The sequence below is a fragment of the Argopecten irradians genome, chromosome 11, assembly GCF_041381155.1.
Source record: "Argopecten irradians isolate NY chromosome 11, Ai_NY, whole genome shotgun sequence".
Taxonomy (NCBI): Eukaryota; Metazoa; Mollusca; class Bivalvia; order Pectinida; family Pectinidae; genus Argopecten; species Argopecten irradians.
Window position 1 is genome coordinate 19522321 of NC_091144.1, and position 15228 is coordinate 19537548.

The 15228-nt window shown below is 36.3% G+C and overlaps 4 protein-coding genes across 5 annotated transcripts in view; 3 read left to right on the plus strand and 1 right to left on the minus strand.

Annotated features, from left to right (window-relative positions):
* Positions 1-15228, minus strand: part of LOC138334920 (probable tRNA(His) guanylyltransferase) — a 48951-nt gene that overhangs the window by 25913 nt on the left and 7810 nt on the right. Inside the window, exon 1 of one of the 2 annotated variants that reach the window (XM_069283782.1) lies at positions 14550-14674. The exons of the other annotated variant lie outside the window; for it this stretch is intronic. The gene's annotated coding sequence lies outside the window, so the exon portion shown is untranslated. Of the gene's footprint in view, positions 1-14549; positions 14675-15228 lie in introns of those variants that run through there. 2 annotated transcript variants of the gene reach the window in all.
* LOC138334460 (uncharacterized) lies at positions 3615-6530 on the plus strand. The gene has a single exon (XM_069283118.1). It carries the CDS (start codon positions 3615-3617, stop codon positions 6528-6530), a length of 2916 nt encoding a protein of 971 aa, XP_069139219.1.
* On the plus strand, positions 6866-8320 carry LOC138334461 (uncharacterized). Its single transcript, XM_069283119.1, has one exon. It carries the CDS (start codon positions 6866-6868, stop codon positions 8318-8320), a length of 1455 nt encoding a protein of 484 aa, XP_069139220.1.
* On the plus strand, positions 8323-8916 carry LOC138334462 (uncharacterized). Its single transcript, XM_069283121.1, has one exon. The coding sequence runs from the start codon at positions 8323-8325 to the stop codon at positions 8914-8916; it is 594 nt and encodes a 197-aa protein (XP_069139222.1).

A 15228-nucleotide genomic window follows, 5' to 3' on the forward strand; every position in this document is an offset into this window, starting at 1 on the left:
CAAAAATTTCAAATAAACCAAGAAAACTATTCAGTTTTGACAACTTTTGTGTACATGATTGTGATTAGGAATACGATGTCCATCTGAGAACAATGACAAGTTTAGTATTAAATCTCAGTACTATATATAAGACTGACAGAATATTCTATTAAAAGTCTTATCATATTACCAGCTGTAAAATGATAATATAATCAATCTGTATAACATTTTTTTCAGTACAAGAGCATTACTCATTCAATTTATTGTTTGAACAATGAAATAACAGATCATATTTATTTAAAACTCCCAAACAACATTTCCCTGTAAGTCTGGTATCTGTATTAAGTAAACAAAACTTGTTTTCAGATTGTATACCCAGGTGCGTGTAATATGATGTGGAGTAATAATTCTGCAAAATAAATCAAATAAAGCTCTCCAACAGAGTTAATTAATCCTTTGGTTACTTAAATCTTATAATCAAGTGTCCAATATCTATTATAGTTCATGAAAAGCTGTGAAAGATGGGAAGATTGATGAACCTGTATAAAATTTCCAAATTTTCAATGAAATTAGGGAGCAAAATCAATTTGTGTAGGAGACATTTTTCATCCAATGGATTGTGCATTGTTTTAAGTTTTAAACAAAGGGGAGATAATTAAGTAAATATAAACGGTGCAGCTATTAGAATTCAGCGGAAAAATTCCTATAAAATTGTAGGTGTCTGGTCACCAATTTAGAACTCGAACCAATATGGTATCTGTTACTTTATCTGATCACCTGCTAGTCTGGTTATTATCTTATACTGACACTTTTATAAAATTTCAATAACTGTCTTATAAGGAATATGACTTTACAGTAATTCACTCGAATGCTTTGATAAAGATTTGAAGACAGCAAGTGCTTTTGTTTAAATTTTTTTCATAGAAGATTGACTAACTGACTGAATCCGATAGACTGACTAATTGATAGAACCCTATGTGATATTTAGGCATGCCTTGTGCTTGCCCATGCACAGATTCCCATTCAATGTCGGAGCAAATATCCACAACAAAGTCACAAGCGGCTCCCGGATTGTGTGCTTGACAGTTGGCTTAATGAAATATTTTAATTTTGAAGCTTTGAAAATTAAAGTTGTTTTTCTTGTAATTTTCACCAAACTCTCATAAAACATACAATGTGTGAATACGGATGCTTATATATGATGGTTCAGATCCATGAAACCACCAAAATACTATTGACATAGCGGTAAATGTCGCAAGAAATATCACACGTTTTGAAAGAACCACCACAGTCAACGCAATGTTTCAAACTTTCGAGTAATAACGGAAAACCGAGTTGCATTGCATACAACATTGGCGATACTCATATAGATCAGAACCTCCCAATATCTGTACAGATCTGAATAGATCGGAACAGCTCGGATACCTCCAAGCTATTTTAAACGTGTACACGTTTAAAACTCAATATTTTAATTTAATTGTTTGATAACTTTGCGAATACGAACTTTACAAAAGTTGGTGAATATTGAAAGTTTAAAACTTAGAGAGACGAAGTAAATTATGTAGAATACTCTAAATACATTTTCTATGCCAAAAATACAACAGGTCACAGACTATACAACTTTAAAGATTTTTTTTACCTTCAAAAGAGCTAGTGAACATGCATCGTAAAATTTGTCATAATGCTTTTGGGCAATACTGTTGGTGAATATTTCTGAGGTATAGGATATGATAAAAATAGAAAAATAAATGAAAGATGTCTGCTCTGTCCACTTTAGATTTTACAACTGACCGAGTTCAGATCCGGTACATATACAGTAGTGCAATTCTCCATAACACTCTACTCTCATTTATCATAAGATATCCAATCCATCTCATAGTGCTTGCTGTTTGGCAGTTTGTATTTGTTTTAAATCCTTCTTAATCCCCTAGTTGAAACATATTTCAGTTGCTCTGTTTACAAAATAAATAGCTAAAACTTTGCTACAGGATATACTTCCACATTATTGATGATGTCATCAAAGTTGATACACAAATATGATGACATAATAAGGGATTTAATTTTGACAGAACAATGATAAAGCCTTTACAAATCAATGACCCAAAGGGTAGTGGGAGGTCAAATGTTTAAAGTACAGTTAGCTTAACTGAAAACTTTGTGTCAATAATATCTAGATATTGTTATCAATACAAATTATTGTTAAAGATATTTTGGTAGTGTCTTGATTCTGAAATCAATAATTATGAATTTGGTGTTAATGACAACTTTTCTTTTCCTTTTTTTCCTACCAGACAAACCAATATCTGTATATGAAAGCTAACCAGACTTTTAAGCGTGTCTGATAGCCAATCAATGTTGTGAGTAGCACTAGTCTGTCAGATGGATCATGGAGGTTTAAATCTTCAATAGTACAACATACCTTCTACATGTGTTATTTATTTTCTAGTATGTGCAATATTACCTACACTGATAAACATGTGTTAATTTTATTCATTGTTGGATTACTTTACCAATAGTAGGGCTGGGTTCAGTCGTGACCAGATAGCTCAACTTGTAGAGTCTCTGTTAAGAGATTTAAGCACTCCATGGTTCAAACCATTGGCTGGTTACTACATCTTCTCTACTCTTGTTACAAGTGTCAAAATCCATAGTTACAAAGCAAAGGTTCTTGAAAGTTCTATTTAGAACGAAACATGCCTGTGAGACATAAATGCCCACAATTCATTTATATATAATATCTAAAATAAGACATAATTACTGGTTGAACACAAAATATCGATAGATACATATGTCTACCATTTGATATAAATATTAAACAGGATTGAATAAAATGGGTCGTGATAAAACACAGGTAACGCTATACTATATATAGCCCGACATTTAGTGTTGGTCAATCTAATTAGAATTAGACTTGTAATTCCGCTCCACTATGATGCTCTATGATACGCCCCTATACAAGAGCGTATTGAAGAGCATCATATATCTGAGCGGAATAACATGTCTAATTTTAATTATAGTGAGTGTTGGTAGATCTATTCAGAGCTCCATATTATCGTGCAAGTATCCTTCTGCTTGCACATGTTCGGTACTAGTTTGGCAGCTGTAGCAATCTTGGTTGACAGCAACCAGTTGATGCAAGATCTTGGGTTGAACTACTGAATACATAAGCACATGTTCTAGTTTATATATATATATATATATATATGATAAATTTAAAGAAAAATCCTTACGGACGAAATCTATAAGAAATAAAAACAATAACGACTGACTAGTGAGAGTTCTGAAGAGCTCCCTTGAATGGGGCGAAAGCGCTCACTAGTCAGTCGTTATTGTTTTTATTTTCTTATATATATATATATATATATATATATATATCTACACACAAAGCTGAATGTACATTGTTTTGTCTACTAATTTTTTCAACAGTTTCAAAAAGATACTGCTAACTACAGACAAGGTAAAGGTACATATCAGGAATTACCATTCATTGTCGTGAATTATTATTGTGATTATGACGTCACAGTCAATGGTCTGACGTGACGTCATCTCGTAAGTCAGTTCAAATAAAGATGTCAAGGAAGATGAAGGTGTCGTAATCTATCAACGTAACGTTGGTGCCGTGACAAATGTAAAGAATGGAGCTACAGAAGCTAAAGAACATAAGAACTGGCAACAAGCGGGCCATAACACGACTGCTAGGAAAATTAGAGGATTTTAAATCAAACGATGACTTTATCGGAATCAACACAGCCTTGACATCGGTACAAGAAAAGATGGCAAACATCCAGAAAATTGATGAACAGATACTTACCCTAATTGAAGAAGACGGCATTGCCGATGAATTTGAAAACTCAGATAAGTATATATTTGAAGTTGATTATGAAATCGCTGAAACTCTCAAGTACATTGAACACCACGCTCAGGATGAAATTTTAAATGTCAATGCACAGAACTTTGCCCCCAGAATTAATACAAACTTAAGCGGACACCAGCTTTCTTCAAGTTCAAGTGTATCTTCTCAATTTCATAAACTCCCTAAGCTGAGTCTCCCGATTTTTGATGGGGATATATTACAGTGGAAAACATTCTGGGAATCGTTCCAGTCAACGATTCATTTCAATAATTGTTTGACAGACATTCAAAAATTTAGTTATCTAAAAGCACAATTACATGGCCAAGCGTCACAGTGCATTGAAGGTCTTCCTATCACGAACAATAGCTATTTACAAGCTATAGACATTCTCTTGAAAAGGTTTGGACAGACCCACAAAGTTACAAACACATACATGGAACATTTGATAAATATTCCTGCCCCGCGATTTAACACAAGTAGTCTCAGATCATTTCACGATAAGATACATCAGAGGTTAGAGTCTTTAGGACAGTGTGAGGAATCATTTGGGTCTCTCCTTATACCAATAATCAAGAACAAACTACCGCCCAACGTAAGACAGAACATCACTAGAGATAACGGAGGCGATAATTGGGAATTGAAATCCTTGCGCGAGGCTATCAGGAAGGAAATATGCATTTTGGAAGCGGGAAAAACTGAACCGGAAGTTATACCTACGGCAACTTTTGTAACCGGAACTTCAGACAACATGGGAACAAAAGGAAAGACACAAGGTATACCGAATACAAGCGCCAATTCTAGAAAGCCGTGTTTGTTTTGCCGGGAGATGCACTCACCTAACCAATGTACAAACATCACCGATTACAAAGCACGCATAGACATTGTGAAGTCCAAGAACGTTTGTTTCAACTGTTTTGGTTCACATAAAGTGAGTAACTGTCATTCCAAATTCAAGTGTAGAAAATGCGGGAAAAGACATCACACTAGTATATGTAATGACCAGATTCCACAATCGCCGAATCCTAAGGTTTATGTATCGGAGGGAAATAAAGGTGCTGACAAGGAGGAGAAAACCGCAGCGCTTCACTCAACAACGATTACATCTCATTCCGAGGTATTATTAAAGACCGCTATAGCCCCAGTATGGTCGGAATTTCAACACGCTACAGCAAGCATTCTTTTAGACGAAGGAGCACAGAATTCTTTCATGACCGAGGATTTAGCCAAAGAACTAAATGTCGAGACTACAGGAACTATTAACATGAAAATAGCTGCTTTTAGGGGAAGTGAAAGTCAGATACGTCATCTAAAAACTGCACGCATATTCATTGAATCTGTCAGCGGAGAGAGAATCCCGATAGAGGTAGTAATCTTACCAAAGATAGCCGCGCCAATAGAGATGAAAGCCCGGATTAACGCTGCAAAGTTGCCTTATTTACGAGGATTACAGCTAGCTCACCCAGTGACACATCATGAGAAATTCAACATAAACCTCCTAATTGGAGCAGACTACTATTGGTCAATAGTACAGGACAAAGTGATTCGTGGGAGTGGACCGACAGCTGTCAAGTCCAAATTAGGATATCTGTTATCCGGTCCAATCATCACACACAAAAACTTAACAACTGTTGCATCTTCGATGGGATTCATGAATACTGCGATCATGAACATTTTGATAAACCACAAATCAGAGGAAGTTGACCTAGAAAAGTTTTGGAAAATTGAATCCCTTGGAGTAAAGGATACACCAGACAACTCTACTAGTTCTACGAGTTACATGGAAGAATATCAGAATACTTCCATATCCTTCAATAACGACAGATATACTGCTAAGTTGCCCTGGCGTGAGGACCACCAAGAACTTCCGACAAATGAATTTGTCACAAGAAACAGAACGATTAATGTCGTTAATCGACTCGCTCGGGAACCAAACCTATTGAAGATGTATGGAGATATCATATCTGACCAAGAAAAGAGAGGATTCATAGAGAAAGTTTCGGATGACAACATCAAATCAGGGGACAAAATACATTACATACCACACCACCCTGTGAAAAAAGACTTGACAACTACACCAATCAGGATCGTTTACGATTGCAGTTGCCATCAAGATTCAGAATCTCCAAGTTTAAACGACTGTCTACTGTCCACTCCTCCTAAACTTAATGGCATTACAGGACTCATCGCGAGATTTCGAGTGAAGAAATATGGAATATCTACAGACATTGAAAAGGCATTCCTTAACGTAAACCTTGATGAAGGAGACAGAGATGTGACAAGATTTTTCTGGCTTCGTGATCCATCAGACCCCAATAATCCATTGATAACCTACAGATTCAAAGCGGTACTCTTCGGCGCCACGTGTTCTCCATTCATTTTTAACGCGACACTTCTGAAACATCTCAACGGCAGTCAGACAGAATTGTCCAATGATCTAAAAAGAAATCTATATGTAGATAACATACTTTCATCCGTGAACACTGAACAGGAAGCTTTACACTACTTCCGCGGTTCAAGAGATTTGCTGAGACAAGCTGGATTCAATCTGAGGTCTTGGTCATCAAACAGTAAAGACTTACGGAAGGCAGCCGAGAATGAGAATGTACATGACACCGACAATGTTGTTAAGATACTTGGAATGAGATGGAATCCGGTGTCGGACACTATCGCACAAGAGCGGATATCGGCAACCTGTTAGCCACAAAACGTGAAGTTTTGAAACAATCAGCATCAATTTATGACCCATTAGGCATACTTGGACCAGTCACCATTCGCGCAAAATTACTGATGCAGAGACTTTGGAAGGATGGACTCTCATGGGATGAAAAACTATCAGAAGAAGTAAAAACTTCATGGATAGATATTTTGGTAGATACAGCACTCGTTACCGCGAAAACTTTGATTCCCAGGAAGTATTTTGTCGATTCCGACAATACGATAAAGGATTCTACATTGCACGTCTTCGTAGACGCAAGTCAAAAAGCATATGGAGCTTGCGCATACATTGTCAATCATACTGAAGCATCTTTCGTAATGGCCAAGAATCAAGTTGCTCCTATAAAGGGAATGACATTACCACAACTAGAGTTGATGGCTGCAGTATTAGGAGCTCACTTGGGGCGACATTTACTGGATGAATTAGAACTTGAACGTGTTGTATATTGGAGTGACAGTCAAATAGTCATACACTGGCTATCGTCGGAGAAACAGCAAAACAAATTCATAAAAAACAGAAGGAAAGAAATCAACGATTTAACTGGATCCAAACACTGGCGATATGTTCCTACGCATTCTAATCCGGCAGATTTACAAACCAGAGGCATATCTGCTAAAGAATTTGAAGACAACACACTATGGTTTCATGGACCACCTTGGATAACCCAACCCCAGAGTTGGCCTGTATGGAAAGAATGCGACACAACTGTGTTGTCAGCCATTGAGAACACTGAGACTGAGAATTGTTCTGAAACTGCAAAGGACAAAAGAATGGAACCCACGAGCAACGTAATGGACATAGTCCAGATAGAAAGATTTAATTCATATCAGAAACTTTTACGCGTCACAGCATATGTCATCCGATTTGTTGACAACTTACGTAAACGGGAGGACAGGAATCAAGGGAAACTGACAGCAGGAGAGCTTCAACGTGCCGCAAACATGTGGATTCGCGACATCCAACACAACATATATTCTACGGAACTGGAATGTTTGCGATCGAGGACCCAACACCATTTGATTCGACAGCTCAAGCTTTACATAGATCCTGGCAACATGCTACGATGTGGAGGGCGTATTAACAACGCACCAATTCCTACAGACGCAAAATTCCCGTTGTTGTTACCAGGGAAACATAAATTCACACATCTCCTCATACAAGACACTCACCAAAGAAACTGCCATGCTGGTACAGGAACAGTTGTCACTCTATTAAGGCAAAGAGTATGGATCCCTGCAGCTCGACAGATAGTTAGGTCTGTTTTACGAAAATGCGTTTCATGTAAAAAAGTATCTGGGAAACCATATTTGGCTCCAGCTCCACCTCCTTTACCAAAAGATAGGATGCTGGACAGTGAACCCTTCTCTGTTACTGGAGTTGACTTTACAGGAGAACTACACGTGAAATCAGCAAACGGAAGAGATAAAAAGGTGTACATTTGCCTTTTTACGTGCGCGAACACAAGAGCGGTCCATTTAGAGATAGTACCTGACTTAACCGAAGAATCGTTTCTTCGAGCTTTTCGCCGATTTATCAGCCGAAAGTCCTTACCAAAAATTATGATGTCAGATAATGCTACTACATTCGTTTCTGCGGCGGAGAATATTCGACGACTAAGTCAATCTGTTGCCGTAACTGACACACTTTGCCAAGCAGGAACTGTATGGAAATTTATACCTAAGCGAGCACCGTGGTATGGTGGATATTGGGAAAGACTGACTGGGATAACCAAGGATTGCATAAAGAAAGTACTCGGATGCACATATATGTGACGATGGAAGTCTTATCAACAATAACTACAGAGGTTGAGGCTATTCTTAACGACCGACCATTAACATATATTTCATCAGATGTCAACGATCCAGATCCACTCTGCCCATCACATTTTTTGTATGGAAGAAAGCTTAAAGGACTTCAGTATCCCGATGAGAGCAGTTCTAATGAGGATGAAATTACAGAGGACGTTTCCCATGATCAACTTTTAAAACGATTTTCAAGAAAGCAAAAACTTATCGAACATTTCTGGCATAGATGGAAACAAGAATATGTCACTTCATTGCGTGAATTCCACAAAAAGTCCAGACATGCTACACAAACAATCAAAGAGGGAGACGTTGTTCAAATTCGTGACAATTCGACAAGAGGTAAATGGAAATTAGCAATTGTCAAAGAACTGATAAGAGGCAAGGATGGATTTGTTAGAGCAGCAACTGTAGATACGGCATCCGGAAGAACAAATCGCCCTATTGTCAAACTCTACCCTTTGGAGGTTAACATCAAGGATGTCACAGATTGCACGCCAAGGATCCAAAGAAGAGCAAAATTGGCAGCAGAAGGGAAAATCAAAACATGGACATTGTCAAAATAACTTATAAATATCGTATACAAAAAACTTAATTATCTAGTGAACATAACAAACACAACGCGAAACACACCATTGTACGCTTTTTAATGGACATTGTTTTATCAATAACTTTGTGTAAATTTATACTATAAATATTCTTTTATGTGTTATTATATCTAATAACTTTCCGCGGCCCCGAGGATGTCGTGAATTATTATTGTGATTATGACGTCACAGTCAATGGTCTGACGTGACGTCATCTCGTAAGTCAGTTCAAATAAAGATGTCAAGGAAGATGAAGGTGTCGTAATCTATCAACGTAACATTCATCTTTGCTGTACAGATATATTTCTTCTGCGAAAGCTCAGTGATAGTGATATCTTACCTGAACTGTATAGAATGCTGGTTTTAAAAATGGTGATGGTGAAATAACAGGCGAGTGTGGCCAGCCTGGTGCTCGAACCTGGGACCTCATAACAATAAAACATTATCAACCCCATAAGCTCCCTCGTCCCTATATGCAACCCTTTCCCTTTTGTAGGCTTCAATTTCATTTACTTTGAAATAAAGGCTGACTGAAGATATTAAAACTGTGTTGGTTTCCTTGCTGATATCTTTTACAAATTGATTTATGGCTTACTTTAGAGAATAATTTTATGAAAGGCTAGTCAAAATTTGTTTCTATTAAGTGCCCCCTTATTTGCTTCAATTTTTCAAGCGCCCTGGGCATTTGTTAGGTCAAATATGGAATAGTTAGCTTGGTGGATGCTCTTTTCAATGAGTTACCTTGTCACTGATTATCAAACCAGTCCAGAACTGCTACACTCCTCCCTCCTTAAAGTCTTTGCCTCCTCCCTCCTTAAAGTCTTTGCCCGCTCATCGTCAGAAACCCATGAGTCATCACTCTATGTTTGTGACAAACGTAGAGCAGTGTATGACTCTTGGATTTCCAACAATGTTGCCCACTATACCACCACTGTGTAAAAATGTATATTTTTTCTAAAGATTGCCTCCACCAAGCTTTATCCTTATGTAATTTGATGGCATTTTGAAAGTGTCTTTGAACATCGTCTATATCTTTAACATGAATACCAGTGGCCAACTGGCCATGGGTTTTATGTAAGGTTGTCAAGCTATTAAGGATAACAAATTGTTTTATATGTGACATTAACTGTCATCATTTAAGATAATCTTGATCCATTGCTGAGCTGCATCTCTTTCATATTTTAAGGTCTGTACCTTTTAAATTGGGAAATTCTATACCTTTGTTCTTGCTTGCAATACATAATATACTTTAGATTTTTTTTCTTTATTTACGAAAATGTTCACATAGGCCTATATACAAATACAAAAAAAATGTATACATGTACATATACTAAGAATCTACATGTATAAAAAAATCTTTGGAAGGGACGTTACAGCTTTATTCGGCCACAAATGCACCGAAGCTATATATAGCTACTCTACTACTATACTGTTACTTACAAAAACTTAATTTGTGGATTGCAAGATCCCAAAGCGACGTACAATGTTCTCCCCAGGATTTTTTCACTGCGCTATGGTAATTTTTTTCCCGTTGCAAACTGCGCGGCGCAGCGCGAATAATCTTTTTGTACCACAATTTAATTATAATGACCTAGTGTTATAATTAAAATAAAAGTAACAAAAAATAATAACATTTTGATTTCACTGTCACATTTACTGAATCCAGATTAATTGCATTTAAAAATTATTAGAATTATTTAAATTTTTTAATTAAAATTATTTTAATGTGTTTCACAATTCTAGATTATTATGGGATTATGCACCAATCACTGTTTGTGTATTTAAAATATTTAAAACAGACTAGTTACTGTATGGTACTGTAAATGTAACTTTTGAAAGAGATAAAAAAATCATTGTTAAAATTTAAGTCTTTTATAACACATATCTGTACACTTGTATGACATGTTTATTATCATCCAATTATGCTTAAAATTTACAAATTTTGGAAATTTTTTCAAATCCGGATTTCTTATACCCAGCTGGCTCTATAGGAGATTTCAGAAAAGATGGCGATGACGTCACACAAAGGTACATCCGGGCGCTCAAAGGTACAACTCTGTAAAATCTGTACACATTAACATGGTGGGAACACAGCCGCTTCGATGTTTGTTTACATTTTATTGTAATAAATAGTACGACCATCCGAGAATTGTTGCTTTATCTTAATTTCAAAAGGTGTAAATAAAAATATGTAACAATAATATATAGATATAAACATATGGTATTCATATATTTTACGATGTTTATACTCCATTTTCGACCGCCACGAGGAAAAACATGGTCGCCATTATGTGTAAACATTGACAGAATATTGCAAATATCAGCTTGAAATTACAAATTAAATTCCAAGTTCCGCAAATATAGTACTGAAATTTTAATAAGCGATTACCGTTTTCTTAGTCTTACTTTGTAAAACACCTTAAGATGTGTGATTATCACCAAATTAAAGTTTGCTTTCGTAGATCACCCCAAGCGCACGGCAGCCATTATGTACAGTACTGCCGAGATCTCGAATTTAACCCTTTTTAGAGTCACAAAATTACGTATTCTAGATAATTTATTCGTCAAAAATTTTGGATTTTAGCTCATGGCATACAAATGAGTCAGTTTATAGTTACTTTTTATCGTATTTTTAAACAAAACTTTTAGTATTTATAGGATTTTCGAAGCCGTGCGCAATATGTGTCCTGGTCGGCATTTACAGTATTACGATCTGTATTCATAAATCTAAATGTAGTCTATCTAACATGCATTCAAATTATTTTAAAGTATTATCACTTCAATTTGAGACTTCACTAGCAGCCCATGGAATAAACGCGACTGACATTAAAAAATAAACTCTACAGCATTAAAGGGCCACTACCTTTCTAAAACGGCTTTTAATTTTTAAAATGGGAATGAAAAACGAGATCGATAATTTTGTAGAGTTACAAAAGTTATTAACTTACCGATAATACTACTACACGTATCATCACCTTCTGAACAATTTTATTAAAATAAATAAAATGTTAATTTTCATAACGCGGGTCGTTTTATGTTTCCCGCTGTCGTCCTAAATACCGCGCGGTAGTTGACTATCTCTGCGCCAGACGGCAAAACGGCGAAATGACTCTCCACTGTTATCATATATTACGCAGGAAATCTTGCATATGTTTGGTGTTGTAACCTCATCTTAGGCCATCGGTATATATTTTCTGATGTTATTAATGTTTTTTAAGAAACCTTTATGTTTTGCTCCGGAAAGGTAGTGGGCCTTTAAAACTGAACCATGTACATCGCGTAGATCTGCTATAAGTGTAACACAGTGGTTTATAGCATTCCTTTAAAGCAAGATATACATGGAAAAGAACGAAATATATATCTTTTACAAGTACTTATTGAGATATGTGTTGGTAATTACGTATTTTATATTATTAAATTCCCAACTATGGGCTGTGGCCTGAGGTGATCTACCAGCGGGAATTCCTACCAGCGAAGGCTCCATGCACGAGCGGCCGTGGTCTGGCAATGTGGTTCACATTTCGTTATATTTAATAGTATTCAACTATTGTGAACAAGTTTCATGTATAACAGAAACGTTACACAATAAAATCAATTATCTATTCATAACTTTTTCACAACAAGGATTTCTACCTGTGAAGAAAAAACGGGTACTGTGACGGCCCGACACCGCTTGGCAAGCTGGCTTCAACGCTCTATCTACACAAATATATTCAGCAATAAACAATTGTAAATACAAATGTCTGTAACCTCTGAAACAATAAGAAACAATTTTAAAATCGGAATTTGCAAGTATGAATGTGTATACTTTTGACAAAGTATCGATTGTGTAGCAGCGATGTACGTATCTGTTATTGTTTTTATTAGTCGGCCATACTGTGTTTGTACCTTTGAGGACCCGGATGTAAACTTTCTGTGACGTCACGCCATCTTTTCTGAAATCTCCTATTATTACAATTACCTAACACCAAAATGGCGGCCATTTCGGTTGCAAAGTTTGTGGTATCTTTCAGCAGTATATTACATTAAAAACGTGAGTACATCATTTACAATTGCAGGCAGTGTTTGTTTTTGGGATGATGCTCACTAGCTATAATCAAAACATCTGTTGAAAAGGTGTCAGTTTGTTTCCTAAACTGCCGATGTGCTGCACTTCAGTTACGTCGCCGTAGCTCACATGATTGAAAGTGATTTGATCAGTTATTTCTCCTCTCTCTAGCTGACCTATATCCCCAGACTGCTAAATAGAAAAAGTGAGGTCTTGGTTAGGGACTAGTCACACCTCTTTTGTTTACTTATCAATGCAATTCAACAGTACAATCTGGCAGGACACCCCTGCGGATCACAAGTAATCAACACGGTCACGGTCGTAAAAATGGACCCAATCCCATGGCATAGCAGCATGACAGACACCGTAAATTTATTAGAATACTACTTGTTAGGTAGCAGGAGGGATTTATTATGAGGTTTATATTCAGTAGACCTACTTAGAGAAAATGGGGGTCTGATTTATTGATGTGCAACGGGAGGCCGAAAGTGCGCTACGGAAGAAATTCCTGTGCAACGGCTAAAAATTTCCACGTAACGGGACCGTTATGCGGAAAGGGCCTGGGGAGAACACTGCCAAAGCGACGTGGGTAAAGTACAATTTACTGCCGAATAGTCCCACCTTCCCGTGATTATGACATCATGAAACTCACATCAAATAATTAGGTCAAAATTCATTGGATGGTGGGACAGTAAAGTGTACTTTACCCACGTCGTTTTGGGATTTTGAAACACCTGTATACAAAGTACCTGTATCTGTATTTTTCTGAGCTGCCTTCAATTCTGAAGATTGTGCTCAGAAGTACAGTGTTTTTCCTGCCTATATATTTGGGGCCGAAATAAGGCCCCATTCCCAATTGTATTTCTTGTTATTTTTTCCCAAATCTATGCCTAAATTTCCCAAATCAATGAGTTGACGCGTATTTTGTGCGACGAAACTAAAAAATTCAGGAAATCCCAAGTCTGAATGTGGTATTTTAGTAACCATTCTTACACTTGATTCTTAGAGAAGCATAATTATCTATTCTACCTTTTCCAAAATTTCCATAAACACCGTTCAAATTTTTCATTTCCTACTTATATCACACAAAATTTCCCAATTTTCATCACGTGGCAATTTCCCAAAATACCCAGGAAAAACACTGGAGTAGTAGTGGCTAACAGGGCCATGTATAGTCTCTATATGAAAAAATAGCCAGAAATACATATAAGTGTTATTTATATATATTTCTGGCTATTTTTTTCATATAGAGACTATACATGGCCCTGTAAGTGACAGGATTGATTTAATCACATTTTTGGAGATGTAATCAAAATTCCTCCACACCTGCAGCTAGATGTCACACAGATATTAATTAAGTACCTTCATAAAAGCAGAAACATATATACGCATATATGTTTCTGATAAAAGTTTAAGTGTTGTTGATGGAAAAGAAGTGAGATAAAACGAAATTACAGAATGTAATACAGAATTTCATCATCAGCTTTCAGCTGCTGTATCAGAGTACATGTAAAAAATCTCGAATAATATTGAAAGATAAGGATTTATATGTAATCATACTTACATTTTTGTTTCATTCTTTTTAGTTCAATGTGAAACAAACACCGCGAAGTTGTCTTTTATCACGATATCGGCTGGTAACAGTCTTTCCACGTGCGGTGTCCAGTTCGTAAACATTAGAGAAGTAAAATCTAAAACGAATACCGGATAATAATTCCGGTTTCATATTTTAAAAGCGAAAATAAATGTGAATATAAACAAAGCTTTCGACAAAATAATTTTTAATGATGAACACAAAATGTTTCTATATCAAAATAATACCTATATTTAAAAAAAATCAGATATTTATCAATAGTTGTGACGAAATGTTAATTTCCGGATAAAAAGAGAGGTGCTTTTAATTGGTTAGGTTATTTGAACGCTTAAAAGGCACGAAGATAGTATGCGTACTAATATATTTCCTATGTGGGTAAAACGCTTTAAATACACTAATGCGGAAAATATTATGACACTTTGGGGAAATGAAGTTTAAGAAATAATTAATTTGATCCTCTATTTTAACAACGCATGTAAAATTCTTGTCATGTCTTACGCGACATAAACAACACGATGAAATGCGTACAAGGTCGTTCGAGTAACTTCCCTTGGATAGTCGCTCGAGTAGCTTCCCTTGGATACAAAGAAAATTGGCGCGAAGTGTTCGAGTGGATTTCATTTTCAAGAACACTGATAATCAGTGTTTT